This window comes from Epinephelus moara, chromosome 20, assembly GCF_006386435.1.
Source record: "Epinephelus moara isolate mb chromosome 20, YSFRI_EMoa_1.0, whole genome shotgun sequence".
Taxonomy (NCBI): domain Eukaryota; kingdom Metazoa; phylum Chordata; class Actinopteri; order Perciformes; family Serranidae; genus Epinephelus; species Epinephelus moara.
Window position 1 is genome coordinate 28506100 of NC_065525.1, and position 13862 is coordinate 28519961.

General features: G+C 39.3%; 1 protein-coding gene across 1 annotated transcript; it reads left to right on the forward strand.

Annotated features, from left to right (window-relative positions):
- Positions 1-62: 62 nt before the first annotated feature.
- Positions 63-8421, forward strand: LOC126408291 (aquaporin-9-like). Its single transcript, XM_050073768.1, has 6 exons — positions 63-232; positions 989-1115; positions 2377-2514; positions 2642-2760; positions 5022-5239; positions 7751-8421. The coding sequence occupies exons 1-6, from the start codon at positions 131-133 to the stop codon at positions 7956-7958; spliced, it is 912 nt and encodes a 303-aa protein (XP_049929725.1). The 5' UTR covers positions 63-130; the 3' UTR covers positions 7959-8421.
- The last annotated feature ends 5441 nt before the right edge of the window (positions 8422-13862 follow it).

The following is a 13862-nucleotide window of genomic DNA, read 5'->3' on the forward strand; positions in this document are numbered from 1 at the left end:
GATGGCTTCACAAATGGATCAATGGCCTGTGCTGAATGGCTGCGGTCGGGTAGAGGTGGAGATTTGACGACTCCAGAGGTTCACACTGCTGGACATCTGGTAGATTTTACTGCAGTTGGCACGGAGATACATGGAAATACAACACAAGAGAAGCATGAGGAAACACTGTGCTCTCAAACATGGAATACTCAAGGAATTCCTGGCAGAATTCCTGGGGACTTTTGTCTTGGTTGTAAGTAACATTTTGTTTTATTTAAGTGTGTTTTTCTCAGTTAGGAAATCAAAATATGTTTATATTAGAAGTCTGAGATCTTGTTCACAGTGGTAGAGGAAGTATTCAGATCTTTTACTTAAGTAAAAGTAGTAATACTACACTGTAATAATACTCTGTTACTACTAAAAGTCCTGCATTGACAACGTTACTGAAGTCAAAGTATGTAAGTACAATCAGAAAAATGTGTTTAAGTATTAAAAGTAAAAGTTCTCATGCAGAAAAATTTAAATCCATCAAAACAATTAAAGGAAAAAGCACCAAAGCAGCATTTGAGAAGCTGGAACCATGAAATGTTTGAATGAAAAATGACAAATGATTATCAAAATAGTTGCCAATTAATTTTCTAATTAATCAACTAATTGTCTCAGCTGTATTTGTGTTTTTTAATATTTTTGGTTTGTGTGTAAAAATCTTAATTTGTCAATTTAAGTTATCAAATAATTGTAGAAGTGAGTAACAAGTATAGTATTTCCCTCTGAAGTGTGGTGAAGCAGAGATAGAAAGTGGCATCAAATTAATATACTCAAATAAAGTAAAAGTAAAATTTGTCCTTAAGTAGTTGAGTAAATGTACTTAGTTACATTCCACCACTGCTTGTTTATATGCAGCTATCTGTTAGGTGTTGAGCTCCAGGCTGCTCGAGCATATGTTCAGAAATCATCTTGTCCCTTTATGATGCTCAATCTGCTCTCCTCTTCCTCTCCTGTTTATCAGCTGTTTGGCTGCGGCTCAGTTGCACAGACCGTCCTCAGTCGAAACACGCTGGGCGAGCCTCTCACCGTCCACATCGGCTTCTCCGTGGGACTCATGATGGCAGCGTACGTGGCCGGTGGAGTGTCAGGTAAATGCGGTGGAAGTTTTGCGCCTAACTGTCAATTTGCACCAAAGTAGAACTTGTTTCACATGAGCTGCCACAATCCACTAGTTTGATTTGATACTCTGAATTTAATGAACGTGCAGTACAGCCCTGCAGGGTCTGTGCAGGTCCTTAAAAGCCTTAAAATGTCAATTTCATACATATTAGACCCTCATTTAATAGTCTTAAATTTGAATTTGTGAGGTCTTAATTGCCACAAACATTCTATCTAATTTCATTTATCCATCTTTTAATTTCTTTTTGTCTAAATGAGTCGAGCTCTTCTGTGAGAAAGTCCACATTTCCCATATTCTAACATAAAACCTACCTCTGAATGGGACTGCCCAAAAAAACTGTCTAAAATTTGGTAAAATTATCTTTAAAAGATCTTAAAAGGCATGAAAATAAAGTGACTTTAACCGAATTGATGTTGATGAGATCAAATTCCTACTCTGGTGGGTACTGGTATGCAGTCAAATAAACAATTATCTTAAATAATAAAGTTTGTTGTTTGCATATTCAGTTGTTTAGCGCCACAGACTTCATAAAACTAATTCATAGTCAATACAAACAACCTGTCCCAGAACATATAAACAGTCTGACAAAGCTCACTTGCATGTGCTGTAATGAAAGAACTGTTACTCATGAGGCTTGTAATAATATAACTTTATGACTTCCTGTCCAGCCATGTGCCACCTCCACGGCTCAGCAGGAACGTGCCAGCTCTCTGTCCAGATCCAATGAATGTGCACTGACCATTGATTTGTCAGTGCTAGTGCACAGTCTCTCTGGGGTCATACATAACCCTGGGCGCTGAATGTCCTGCAAACTCCATTGATCATACGCTACGTTCATCTTGTTCAGTCCAAACAAGTGCTCGCCTCATCTGAGCAGCAGCTACCTCCAGTTTTACATCAAAAGCAGGAAACAGATTCATGAAGACAGATGTTTTTCAAGAATTAAAAAGCAGCAGGATGTGAGCACAGCTTGATTAAAAAAGGAACTGAATAATGCTCCCTTTTGTTTTGTTTTTGACTTATAGGTTGAATTTCTAATATGTGGTCATTATTCTGCTTCTTTAGCTCGTGAGCATATATAACAAAACCCTGCACCGCCTCGGGGGCTGCTCCCCTTCTGCTGCCCCTCGTAAATGTGACGGCCTCACTAATGATGGAGAGGATATCATGCCAGACGCCCCCCACCCACTGCACCCCTCATTCACTCTCTGCTTTGTCTTCCATCCCAGGGGGCCATGTGAACCCTGCTGTGTCTCTGGCCATGGTGATTCTGGGCAAACTGAAGATCTGGAAGTTTCCCTTCTACGTCATCGCTCAGTTTCTTGGTGCTTTTGCTGGAGCTGCTGCAGTCTTTGGGTTATACTATGGTGAATACACCTCTGCTATATTCCCTCACACATTCACATTAAACCATAACAGTTGGTAATGACTGTCATCATTCAGCTGTCACAGTAAACACACAGTTAAAACCGTCTATATTCGTCCTCCTCACAGATGCCTTCATGGACTTCACCAGTGGGATTCTGTCAGTGACGGGAATCAATGCAACAGGTCACATTTTTGCTTCCTACCCAGCGAGACACCTGTCAATCCTCGGCGGCTTCATCGATCAGGTGAGCTCCGGCAGCTTTGACCCAATGACCTCCCCCCTCTGTTTGTGCATCGCCGCTCCCATTCAGGCTCTAAATTCTGTGAAGTCTGGCAAATGTGGCTAATGCAAAATTGATTGGCCCATTTAGTCTGAGAACACCCCCTCTCTTGCCTCAGTTTTGGGTCTAATGACCCATTTCCTGGCATTCACAGGAAGGTCAAATCTATACTTAACACCATTTTCCGCCTTTTTAGTCGGTGCGGTGATGCAAAAATAACACGTCGACTAGTTTAAAACTGTTGAAAATCACATCAGGTGAACCAGTGAGATCAGTCTAATCAGAGTGATTGTGCTCATGACGATGTTTCGTTTATCTGTGTAACAGTGGTGCTGTAGCTACAGGGTGTGCTCCCTGAATACTAAATCATTTCAACCTAGATTTGAGCCATTAAGATTAAACTTGATTACTAGATTACAAATGTATTAATTATTAACTACATTACAAATTTATTAGGATTCATATATACTATCCAAGGATAGCATACTGTATCTTATACATCAAGGTATTATATATGTTTGAAGAAAAAACAGGGAGTGCTTTTCTGGGTCAAGAAGCTAGGTGTTGGTTATAGTAAAAAAAATAATAAGAAAAAAAAAATCAGGTGCTCTTCAAAGATTGAGTAAGGAGTTGAAAAATAATAAAAGACAATGACTGTTCAGCTTACTGTATTTAAAGTCCATGGTATAGGTTGGCAGTCTAAAAAGCATCCAAGGCATTCTGATTGTGAATAAAAATCCTTTATCAATACATGGATAGGAAAGGATTTTTATTTAAGATCAGAGTGCCTTGGATGCTTTTCAGACTGCCAACCTATACCATGGACTTCTATATTAAGTAAGTTGGACAGTCTTTTATTCTGAACATACATTTGTTGGAAAGAGATTGTAAGAAAAACCTCATGATGGAAAGCATGAAATTAAATATACATATACTAGGGGTGGGGGTAAAAATTGATACAGCATAGTATTGTGCTATTTTTGTGTGGCAATATCGTATCGTCACACAGTGCGAACTTTTTTAATTATATATTACAAATACAAATTAAACTTTAGGTAGCCTACTAGAATGATAAAATTAATAGCTTTTTCAGTCCACTAGATATGTTGTGCTTCAAAACAAAAAATGGCTGAGGTGAGATGAACAGACTGAAAACGTTATCTTATTAGATAAGTTGATAAAAGCTAATAAATCACATTATATTTTGGAATCATATGTGTCTGGAATGTGATTTTATTGTACCCAATGCAACCTGACCACTTTATGGATTAACTCTATATATTTTGTCATTATTTTATTAATTTATTTATCATGAAAAAAATTAATTTCCCCTCAGGGATTAATAAAGTATATAAAATTAATTAAACTAAAAATGATTATTGTTAAAGATATGATATGCACACACTGACATTTACATATATACAGACACTTTTTTACCTACATATCTCAGATACAGATGAATGTAAAATTAAATAAAGAAAACCTGTAGTAGGAAGTTAAAAGCTTATACAGAGGCCTCAAGCAAAGAAAAACAGAATTAGATAAAATACTAGTGCAGTGTTGATCTCATACCTGCCTTAACTCTGCACCAGAGGTGGGACCAAGTTACTGTTTTGCAAGTCATAAAGAAGTCTCAAGACTTGCACTCAAGTCCCAAGTCAAGTTCTAAGTTCTAAACTTTGAGTTTTGAGTCTTAAACAAGTCATAATGCACTTTTCACTAAAGTTAATGCCAAAAATGGTGTAATAATATAAAATCAATTTACAAAAAGCATGAAATATTTTTTTAAAATTTGTAGTTTGTTGGAAGTTGTCTCTGTCTGTAATTTTGTATACTGCAATTTGTTTTTGTGACCACTGAGTAGTTTTTCTCTCCTGCAACTTCACTGGGTGCTGTTGAATGGATTCTAAGTGGCTCTGGAAAATTAAGTTTCAACTTGCTGGGAATGAAAAGCACTAACAGTAACAGTAGTTGATTCAGGAAATGAACTGATTCGTGGCACACTCATGGTATTTAGACGATACTTTTAATCTTTAGGCTTGGGGGAAGGTATTTTCAAGTCAAAAGGCTCAAGTCCCAGTGAAGTCACGAGTCATTGGTATCCCAAGTTAGGTTTCATTTCTTCTTTGTTTTTGTCAATTCAAGTCAAAAGTCATGAGATTTGTGACTCAAGCCCATGCCTCTGCTCTGCAGTTTACCAAACAATTGGTGTTCCTCTCCTGCAGGTGGTGGGGACAGGTATGCTGGTGCTGTGTATCCTGGCTATCATTGATGGTGGAAACATTGGAGCTCCCAAAGGCGTGGAGCCGCTGGCTATAGGTCTGATCATCATGGCCATCGGCGTTTCCATGGGACTGAACTGTGGATACCCCCTGAACCCTGCCAGAGACCTGGGACCCCGACTGTTCACAGCTGTAGCCGGATGGGGGATGGAGGTCTTCAGGTAACTGTATCCAACAAAACAGCCTTATGTTAGTGATTTTTCTGATGTACCTGGGTTGATCTAATATGGACAACTGTTCTGTATGTTCAAATGTGCTAATACTGAATAACTGGTTAGATTTCTTAATCATAACATGAGGTAATGTTATTAGAGAGAAACAGGAAAATGAGCACTACAAAGAACTTTGGAATACACTAATTTTATCAACCAATATAGTTAACTCCAAGTAATTTGTGTTATGCTGGTGTATACGGGCAGCAGAGGAAGCAGGACTCAGATCCAGACAGTGAAAAGTTCAGTGATTAATTGGGACAAAGCTTTCGCTGTAGTGAGACAGGCAGGGTTCAGCAGCAGTGAGTCAGTCCAAAACAGGCAAACAAATCCAGCAGGAAGATCACAAAGATGAGGTCAGACACAAAGGCAAAATCCTGAACACAAAAACACACAAAACAACCGGAAATCTCACATTGGGAAAAGGCTGTAACGCTTGACACCGGGGATAACAAAGAAAATGGCACAGAGAAGAGGGAACACAGACTAAATACATCAAGGGCGGCAGGATGATGAGGGACAGGTTAAACTTATCAGGGCAGAGTGAACAATCACACAAGTGGGGAAAACACAGGAAGTAAAACAAGACATGACACATGAGGAAAGTGACATACAAATTGAAACTACAAACAAAACCTAGAACTTGAGTTGAGCTGAACACTGGAATAAAACAAGTTTCTGGTATCTAGGATGTCTATACCATAGAAAGATGCAATTACTATTTAAATTGGTGCTACAGAACCAGAGAAGACTGAGAAAAAGGACACTTTTGATCAAGAGGGAGAAAACCTACAACTACCAGAATGCACTGCGCTGCAATGGACCAATAAATGCTGCCACTGGTGGGTGACATAATGCAAGCATGTCTGCTTAAAACAATGGTGGCTGGCTGGCAGGAAACAATCTCGTATTACAGCTAAACAGTTAGCTAAAACATGTTTCTGAAAAGATTTAAGGTGAGAAATAGATAATTCAGTGACAGAATCTTGGTTTATATTTAATCAGCGCTGCCTCGCTATACCATATGATCTCAGTTGTGTCAGCCTTCATTTTCATTCTGCAGGAAACAGTATGGTGCTCACCTCCTGTTCACAAACTCTCAATGTTACAGCTATTACAACAAAAAAAATATAAAAGACGGAAAGATCTTGACGTTAGCGACAGCGTTCAAGAAGCCAGGCTTTGGTGTCAGTTTTACTGGAGTCAATGGGGCGGGCACAGCAGAGCCCACTATAACCCATCATATCTTTATTATTATAATTTATTATGATTTATACAAATCATGGCTCTGTGCAGCAGAGGCTGAGATGCAGCTGCCACCATCTGTCTGGAGACCGATAACCAGGAAAACAAACACACATATTTAGATAAAAAAAAATCAGTCAACAAATGTGTGTTTCTTAATCTGGTGGATGGATTTTTCAGTCAAAGTTCAGGAAACAAAGATGTGATGGGTTAAAGTGTTATTTGCCAAGCCTGCCCTATTGTCTGTTCCAGTAGAACTGACACCAAAGTCTGGCTCCACGAACCTAGGTGAGACATAGGGAGTATATATAGCAACATAATCTTGATTTATATTCGATCAGCACTGCCTAGTTTTACCATTTGATCGGATTTTGGACTAAGTTTGACAAAGAGAGGGGCGGGTCTGTCTCTTGATCTGCTTCTATCCTCTTTGTGTCCGTGGTGTTGGCATTTGTGCCAGGCAATATGAAAATGCAGAAGTACAGCCTGTAGCTCGAGCACCAGCCCGAGAGCCAGTAAAACTCTGCTGGATAACATAATTTACACCATCTGGCGGAGTTTCACCAAAGGGGTGAGGAGGGATTTCTAGGCACTGGTTAGATGGAGGGAAATTTACCACAGTTCATTTACACATACTGCCACCATTGTTTTGATACAGAGCTGGTTGAAAATCAGCAAAGTGTCCCTTTAACATTGATTTCTGTGTTAGCCTTTGGATTCATGTTGAAAATATGAGACGTGGACTAATGATTCATAATCCAGCTACATTACAGAAAAATTGCAAATATTCTATTATACGAATCATTATTTTAAAAAGAGAACAGAGATTAATATTATTGCTTTATTGTCAGCAATGGGATGTTTTTTGGTTTGTTTTTCTAACTTTATTAGATGATATTTTATATATTTGTGATATGTCATTTTGGTTATTTAAAGAAATATATCTGATCTTTATTAACAAATTAATTTAGTCAGGATGAGTTTCAGCTCAGTGTAACTTATTTTGTTTACAATTAATCAACTGTCCTCCTGTAAACTGATGAAGCTGCTGACATGAACTGTAGTGTTACATAACGTCACATGCACTGAACAGATGCAGTCGATGCTTGTGAATGATCCAGCAATGACACCAGTGACCCACAGCGGCCGCCGTGTCGGCTGCCTGTGTGACTGTCAGAGGTTTATTTAACTCTTTCTATACTGTTGTACTCACAGCACTGCAGAATACTGGTGGTGGATCCCTGTGGCGGGGCCCATGGTGGGCGGTGTGGTCGCAGCTGTCATCTACTACCTGTTCATCGAGTTGCACCACCACCGCGAGGAGCCCGAGAAACCCCCTGAGGAGGAGGAAGAGGAGGAGGAAGACGAGGATGACGAGGACAGCAGTCTGAAGGACAAATATGAGATGATCACCATGAGTTAAAAAAAGACATTACCCTCCAGGACCAACCGGGTCAGATTGTTTTACTGTCAGTCAGGTGACAAGCACACGGTCAGTGTTAACACCAATAACGGACTGTCTCCTTTGTAATTTAACTTTTTATGTTGTATGTTTCAAGAACACATGAAAATCTCAGTCCTGTGTGCTTCACTTTGTTATAACTTTTCATATACATGTTGTAAATAGTGTATCATAGATATTAGATCCTTTATTTGGTTATAATTACCAGAAACAAGTGGTACTAATAGTGTTGCTCCTTTTAGGTTTGCTCCCCTCTTCAGTGGTTGTGATGATATTCTCTGTATATTCACTTAAATTTTTTTGCTCTAACTTATATATTTCTTCTTTTGCAAACCACAAGAATTCCTCCCTCCTGTTCTTTATTAACATTTGTATTTCACTCTGTACTGTTTTGTCTACATTAAAGTTTCTACAAATATCAAACTTCACACGAGGTATTTCACTGCAGGGATGATGGGACTCCATCATCTGTTTCATCCATCACCGAAAACTGCCGTTAAGCTGACGGTTTGTTTATGTATTTTCCATCTCAGTATTTACACCATTACCCCATATATCCTCAAACGTCCCTTAAATTGTTGCGTAGGCTTGTGTGATTAAGCGAAAGCAGACACTAACGGCAGACATGAATCTTTGCAGCAAACCTCTCTGGCAGACAAGAACATTTATTAGTGTAAGATTGAACACCTTCAGCTACAGTTGAGCCGACACAAGAGACGGATCATTTGTTTTCAGTTGTTAAGATTGCGGAGGATGATTACACCTCTCAGTGTCAGCTCAGAGCATTATGGTGTAAAATATCTCCTGTATGAGCTGATTACTCCAGTTAATGATCTGAGGCACAGGGCGACGTCTGATTTGAACTCTTTCAGGAACCTCAGGCTCCAATGTTGGAGAGTTAAAGATGGAAAAGAAATGCGGTTATTCATGGCAAAGTAAAAAGTTTAAGTGTAAGAGAGCATTTCTGTCATCCTGTAGAGACTCTTCACACCTTTGGTAAGTGGTGGAAGAAGTTAATGGACTGCATTTATACAGCACCTTTCTACTTTACTGGACAAAGCTCACTACCTCTGGCTTCTCATTCACACACATTTATACACCAGTGGTGGCAGAGCTGTCAAAACATTGCCCTGCACATTGGGAGCCACTTTAGGTCAAGGATACGTTGACATGTGGACAGGAGGGACGCAGATTTAACCGCCAACCTTGTGATTGAGGGTGTTTTCACATATATACCTTTTAAAACGAGACCTGATGGGGTCTGCTAACACTTTCGCCTATTTATAATTGACGTAGTTATTTTTTACTTTGACGTGGCACTGCAGTGCAGTTATGAAGCCTTTTGCTTTCACATGAACTTGAAATTGGAGGAAAACCTTAGTGTTTCTGTGCTGTAGACTGCTGCCGTTTGATGTTTTCCGACCTTCCAACACAGGCTGTCCGGTCTCCACCACTGTTCTCCTTACCTCTTTGGCAAACAATATTATAAAAAATAAGAAAAAACCCTCACCAAACAATTCCCTGGTCCTTTAATCCCCAATGGCAACGCCCCTTTACCTGTGTGCAGCAGCACACCTGGCCCCAGTTAACTCACAGGTGGCAACACGTTAGAGCAGGGCTGAGAGGGAGATACTGCAGGACACACTAAGAGTATATTTGAAGACAATTCTATTTTAAAACCCTCTAACAATCCTGTACATGTCTCTCTCCTCATGTTTGTGGCGGTGTCCCAGTATTTTGCCTTGTATACACAGTCTGCAAATCGACACCAAGGCCTGAAGCGTCCAGCATTGAGCCTCCCATTTTCCCAAAGAGCACAGATTCACCACTGGTCAGCTGAAATAACCTCTTTTCAGCTTTTCAGCAATAGACAGGCCATGATCTTGTGCTTTTGAGTTTACAAATGACCCAAACGTGACCTGAGGAAACACTGTGTTATAATAAATGAACCTAAAGACATAGAGTAGAAGCATATAGCTGCATGAAATGGAAATTCTCAAGTATAAGTGTGTCAGAATTGTACTGAAGCACCACTGAAGAAGAAAAATAAAGGGGTCTGAGGTGCCGTCAGTGACACAGAACGTCCGGCCAGACAACACAAATCCCCTCATTAACATGTATATATGTAAACTTAGTTTCTGAGACAGGGTGTGGGTCACTGAGCAGTACAGGTAAAGTCCTCCTGCTGCTGCTGGGCCAGCCCTGAGGAGGAAACAGCATCTGACAGACAGACGCATGACAACACTGCAGGGCGAGTTCATCGGACGCTGGTCTGAGGGTCAGAGCACAGTCACATTATTGTTGATGTCAGTTTGTCGTGTATACATTGCATGATTGCATACATGGAGCAGAGAGGAAAATCACTTTGTATAGACTGACTGGCAGCTCAATAACGCTACATGTGCAGGTGCATGTGATTCTCGTCTCGCACCTAGAACGGGCTTTAATGATGTAAGACGACCTAACTGACAGGAAAGAATGGTCTACTGAGCGGAGAGTAGCCTACCAGGGGCCCCCAGTAGCTCTGCTGGTAGAGCGAGGGCCCCATGTAATAAGGCTGTGTCCTTGCTGCAGTGAATGAGGGTTCAATTCCAGCATGTGGCCCTTTGATGCATGTCATCCCCTCTCTCTCCCCTTTCACACTGAAGCTGTCCTGTCAAAATTAAAGGCAAACCCCCCAAAAACCAATCTTGAAAAAAAAACAAAAAAAACAAATCTCAAAGTCCATAGTGATTTTGGTTAGATGCCTGAAATAAGACCTGTGGTTACCACAAGGTTAAAAGAATAATACCCCACTCGTAAACTTTGAAGCTTCTGTGCATCTTTAAAAAGGTGGTTGCTAACAAATAGCTAAATGAGACTGCAGAACGTCATTGTGACATCGGCTTTACAGTCTTGTTACGTTGGTGATGTTAGGTCATGTGACCATGGTGTAGTTTGTTTATAGCTTAACATTAGCTTTTTCTTCTGACGATTGCACTTGGGCTTCCATAATCATGAAAGCGGTGTTCATTTGTGAAGATTATCTTGCCGAACAAAACATGTAAGTATCAGTAGACGACATGAATCCATCAGCTCACCTTAAATTTCAACATGACAACTTCAACCTCTTCATTTGTTTTTGTTGTCTCTCTTGGACGACATACACTTTTAGTAATGAGAGGATCTTAAAGTGTTTAAAAAATAATAATCTGACCAGATTATGTGCACTGCATATATTCCAATCCCCATTTGGGAGAAAAAAAGAAATGTGGCAGAGTGTCGTTCCTGTGAGCTTTGGCAACACTAAACCCCTGCGCTTGCTTGAGAATAACTCACTGCACAGTCCCGTTATTTTTAAATATCCCATAAAACCAGGCGCTCACTCCAGCCTGTTCTTTTTGTTCTGAAAATTTCAGGGTGCAACCGTGTTCTGCGGACGATAAACAAGGTGCAGACTTCCCTATGCATCATCAATGAGGAAACATAGTGGGGACATGGGACATTTTTCTACTTTTGAAACTTTAAATAAATGTTTTCCGATCATACTTTCATACTCTTACTTACGTAACATGTTCAATGTGTGACTTTTAAATGGAGCAGTTTCACAGTGTGGTATACTTAGTTGCTGATTCACTTAAGTAAATGATCTGAAAACTTTCCTCAATCACTGGCAATATTAGGCCTTGTTAGACCTTTGTCACAGCAGACATTTTGAATTGTCACAGTAGGATAAGCACAGATGTCACTCACTACTCGTAGTGCATTGTAATAGTTAGTTGCTCTATTTCTTGCAGCATTTGTTTTCATGATACACAAACTAAATCTGACCAAATCTATGCCTTGACAAGTCTGATTCTGGACAATGAACTGGCAGTCGTTTTGTGTTTCCATTCCTTGGGTCAGCTGCTCGTTGGAGCGAGTGTCAGCTGCCCCTCAGTCCAGTCTGGGCGACACTCAGCAGGCCGGGGCCACATTCACAATCATGCCTTGTCACTGCAAGGAGAGACAAAAGGTGCTGCTCGCTCATCGGCTGTGACGTCAGCTCCTTGCACAGAGCTGATACTCTTAATGTAGGATATTGACCAGCAACATTGTCCTCTCTGCTGCGGCGTTGTCTACAGGCACAGAGTGACATCAGCATCAGTAAAAACAATATAAACCTCCTGCATTACACCTCAGCGCCTGCATTATCCAGAAAATATTGAGCCTACACTCTTGTTGTGGGTGACTGTGCTTGTTCTTGTCACAACCAGTGAGAGCAGCTGAGGATCTGCATTGAAAATCAATAGCAGGCCACATTCCATTGCATGTGCAAATGCGTGCTTCCAGGGTCGGGCGTACACTTTCCTATGGTTGTTACATCATCAGATACTCTCATGAGGGTGAAGACATCAATAAGTTTAGACAATGAGTAAATAAAGAGTGTAACGGGAACAAGGACTGTGAATTAACTGCTCACTTGTGGTGAAGGAAAATAAAGCGTCTGAGCAGCTGAATGTGGTTCCTTCTGCCCACTTCACTCACATTAATGGAGCATAACTGAGCCCACATAATATTTGGAGTTTCTCGGTTGAGTTATCAATGACTGCTTAAGTTCCCCTAAATTAAAACAAAGGAGGATGAGAAGCTGTGTGTGGCTCTGTGGTGCCTCTGGTGCCAACACTTCACCCACAGCAGCTGCTCCCTCTGCTGTGGGTGCTCCTCTACTGCACCCAGCAGGTCAACTTTACAAGGACTAAACAATATGGAGGAATTTAAATGACTAAATTAGGATTCAGAGTCCAGAGCCCAACACTAGAGGGACGTCATTTCTTTATATCAGTTCAATTAACTACAATTTATCCTAAAATCCCCTTTCTAACTTAACAATCACACTCACACTTTAAAATGCAGAACTTAAAGGATAAAGAACTTTTAAAAAACACAAGGTTACTGTAAACCTGACCCCTCCCATCCTTAATATTAATAACATTTGACACCTTTTTGTTGTTTTTGTTTTGCAAAAAGATCTTCAGCTGCATAGCTACATAATGCAAACAAAACAAGCTGTCGGGACAATAGTGCACATAAAGATGCCAAAACACTGAAACTTGTACCTCCAATAATGACACTCAACAGCATCTTTGACCAGACCTTTACAGCCTGTTAAATGCTTACATCTTACAAGCACTGCTTTTGTTGTTGTTATAGCAATAATAATAATAATAATAATAATAATTATTATTATTATTAATTTCAGGCCTTTCTATTTATTCTTTCTCCCTCTTATGGACTACGATTAACAGTATTTATTTTTCCTCCTTCTTACTGATTATTATTTTTATTAGTATTGTTCATTTTTATCCCTTATATCAATTATTAGTAGTATTAGTAATAGTAATTTATATCCCTCTTATGTATTATTATTATTAATCTTTATCCCTCGATTATTAATTTTTTATCCTTCTCATCGATGATTACTAGTATTAGTAATATATATTTTTTCTCTCTTACCAATTATTATTATTAATATTAATTATTATCTCTCTCATGGATTACCATTAGTATTAGAAATATTAATTTTTACCCCTTTCATCAATTATTGTTTAATTAATTTTATATCCCTCTCATCAATTATCATCTTTATTAGTAATATTAATTTCTATCCCTCTCTTCAATTATTTCTTTTATCCTTCTTTAGTATTAGTAATATAAATTTTCATCTCTTACCAATTATTATTAGTATTAATTATTATCCCTCTCGTCGATTAGTATTAGTAATATTAATTTTTGCCCCTTTTGTCAATTATTGTTACTAATTTTATCCCTCACATCAATTATTATCATTATTATTGATAATAATCTTTATTCTTCTTACCCATTATTATCCCGTTTATGAATTAC